Below are 2,249 nucleotides of genomic sequence, written 5' to 3' on the forward strand. Positions count from 1 at the left end.
AAATAGAGGTACATCTTATAGTACATAATAACAGTGATGTACTTGTGTGTTCGGACTGAATTGGAACCAAAGAACCAATTTCATGAACAGATTTTGTTTTCCAACTACATGTGTTAGAAACTGGAAACCATCAGTATTGCAACTTTACATCTCCTCAAATGAGCTGGAATCCATTTTGACTGAAGACAGACTCCATTCCAGGTATGAGCACACGATCCAAGTATTGAATGGATTCATCAATGGCTCAGAGGTCAGTGTATTGCATATTAACAATTGCTTCCATAGAATCATATAAGGAAAACAGTGGTGAGAAAATAAGATATTGCACCCAACAGTTGGTTTCTCCTGCAGAGGATCTGGTAGGATATTAAATTGGAAATGTAGGTCAGAATCTAAGGAAAGAAAAATCCCAAATCTATATTCTCTGCCCAGACTTACCTCTGATTCAAATCCTAGTTTATTCAAGCAATTATATTCATCAGAAAATAAATCATTTCATTGACATCCTTGCTAGAAATTGAAAAGTTAGGTAAAGTTAAACTTTACAGCTTCTTTATGTAGACCTTGTATGGAGTTACAAATAGCTGTGAAAAGAAGAGAGGCAAAAAGCAAAGGAGAAAAGGAAAGATATAAATATCTGAATGCAGAGTTCCATAGAATAGCAAGAAGAGATAAGAAAGCCTTCTTCCGCGATCAATGCAAAGAAATAGAGGAAAAGAACAGAATGGGAAAGACTAGAGATCTCTTCAAGAAAATTAGAGATACCAAGGGAACATTTCATGCAAAGATGGGTTCAATAAAGGACAGAAGTGGTCTGGACTTAACAGAAGCAGAAGACACTAAGAAGAGGTGGCAAGAATACACAGAAGAACTGTACAAAAAAGAGCTTCACGACCCAGATAATTACGATGGTGTGATCACTGATCTAGAGCCAGACATCCTGGGATGTGAAGTCAAATGGGTCTTAGAAAGCATCACTACAAACAAAGCTAGTGGAGGTTACTCTTTGGAACCAGTCTGTTGTTCCATGTCCAGTTATAACTGTTTCTTTTGACCTGCATACAGATTTCTCAAGAGGCAGGTCAGGTGGTCTGGTATTCCCATCTCTTTTGGAATTTTCCACAGTTTATTGTGATCCACACAGTCAAATGCTTTGGCATAGTCAATAAAACAGAAATGGATGTTTTTCTGGAACTCTCTTGCTTTTTTCATGATCCAGCAGATGTTGGCAATTTGATCTCTGGTTCCTCTGCCTTTTCTAATAAGAAGGCTGAGCACCGAAAAATTGACGCTTTTGAACTGTGGTGTTGGAGAAGACTCTTGAGAGTCCCTTGGACTGCAAGGAGATCCAACCAGTCCATTCTGAAGGAGATCAGCCCTGGGATTTCTTTGGAAGGAATGCTGCTAAAGCTGAAACTCCAGTACTTTTGGCACCTCATGCGAAGAGTTGACTCATTGGAAAAGACCCTGATGCTGGGAGAGATTGGGGGCAGGAGGAGAAGGGGACGACAGATGATGAGATGGCTGAATGGCATCACTGACTCAATGGACGTGAGTCTGAGTGAACTCCGGGAGTTGGTGATGGACAGGGAGGCCTGGCGTGCTGCAATTCATGGGGTCACAAAGAGTCGGACATGACTGAGCAACTGAACTGAACTGAACTGTATGGTGTCGGGTGAACCAAACTGTCCAGGTTAGCTAGGGCATCTTTGAAGTTGTCTGGTTTGCTCAAGGGCCTGAATTCCTGAACCCACGTTGGAGTGGTTAAATAGGCAGTGAATCAGCAGGCCCCATGTTCGCTTCCGTATTTGCTTCGTCCTTAGGCCATAGATGATGGGGTTCAAAGATGGTGGGATGATCAGATAGAAGTCTGCTAATAGCACTTGGGTGCACAATGGCACTATGTCCTCCCCCAGCCAGGCCACATAGATGGATGCCATCCCAGGCAGGTAGTACAGAGCCATAACCCCCACATGGGAGCCACATGTACTTAATGCTTTTAACTGAGCATTCTTTGAGGACACACTGAATACTGCCTGGAGAATCAGGATATAGGAGGCAGCAATAAAGGCCACATCAGAACCCACAATAATGGAGGAACCAATCAGGCTATAGAGACTACTGGGCCTGGGGTCGGCACAAGCCAACTTGGCCACAGCCATGTGCTCACAGTAGGAATGGAGAACCACGTTGGAGCCACAGAAGGGCAGATGACTCACCATCCAGCTCAGTGGAGTCATGAATACAGT

At 43.1% G+C, this 2,249-nt stretch overlaps 1 protein-coding gene across 1 annotated transcript; it reads right to left on the bottom strand.

Annotated features, from left to right (window-relative positions):
• Positions 1–1,694: 1,694 nt before the first annotated feature.
• LOC120859375 (olfactory receptor 52I2-like) lies at positions 1,695–2,243 on the bottom strand (the record flags this gene model as incomplete). Its single annotated transcript, XM_040235510.1, has 1 exon — positions 1,695–2,243. A coding segment is annotated over one exon (549 nt), but the record flags the coding sequence as incomplete, so codon positions are not given.
• Between the last annotated feature and the right edge of the window lie 6 nt (positions 2,244–2,249).

Source organism: Oryx dammah, unplaced genomic scaffold (assembly GCF_014754425.2).
Source record: "Oryx dammah isolate SB20612 unplaced genomic scaffold, SCBI_Odam_1.1 HiC_scaffold_738, whole genome shotgun sequence".
In the NCBI taxonomy this organism is placed as follows: Eukaryota; Metazoa; Chordata; class Mammalia; order Artiodactyla; family Bovidae; genus Oryx; species Oryx dammah.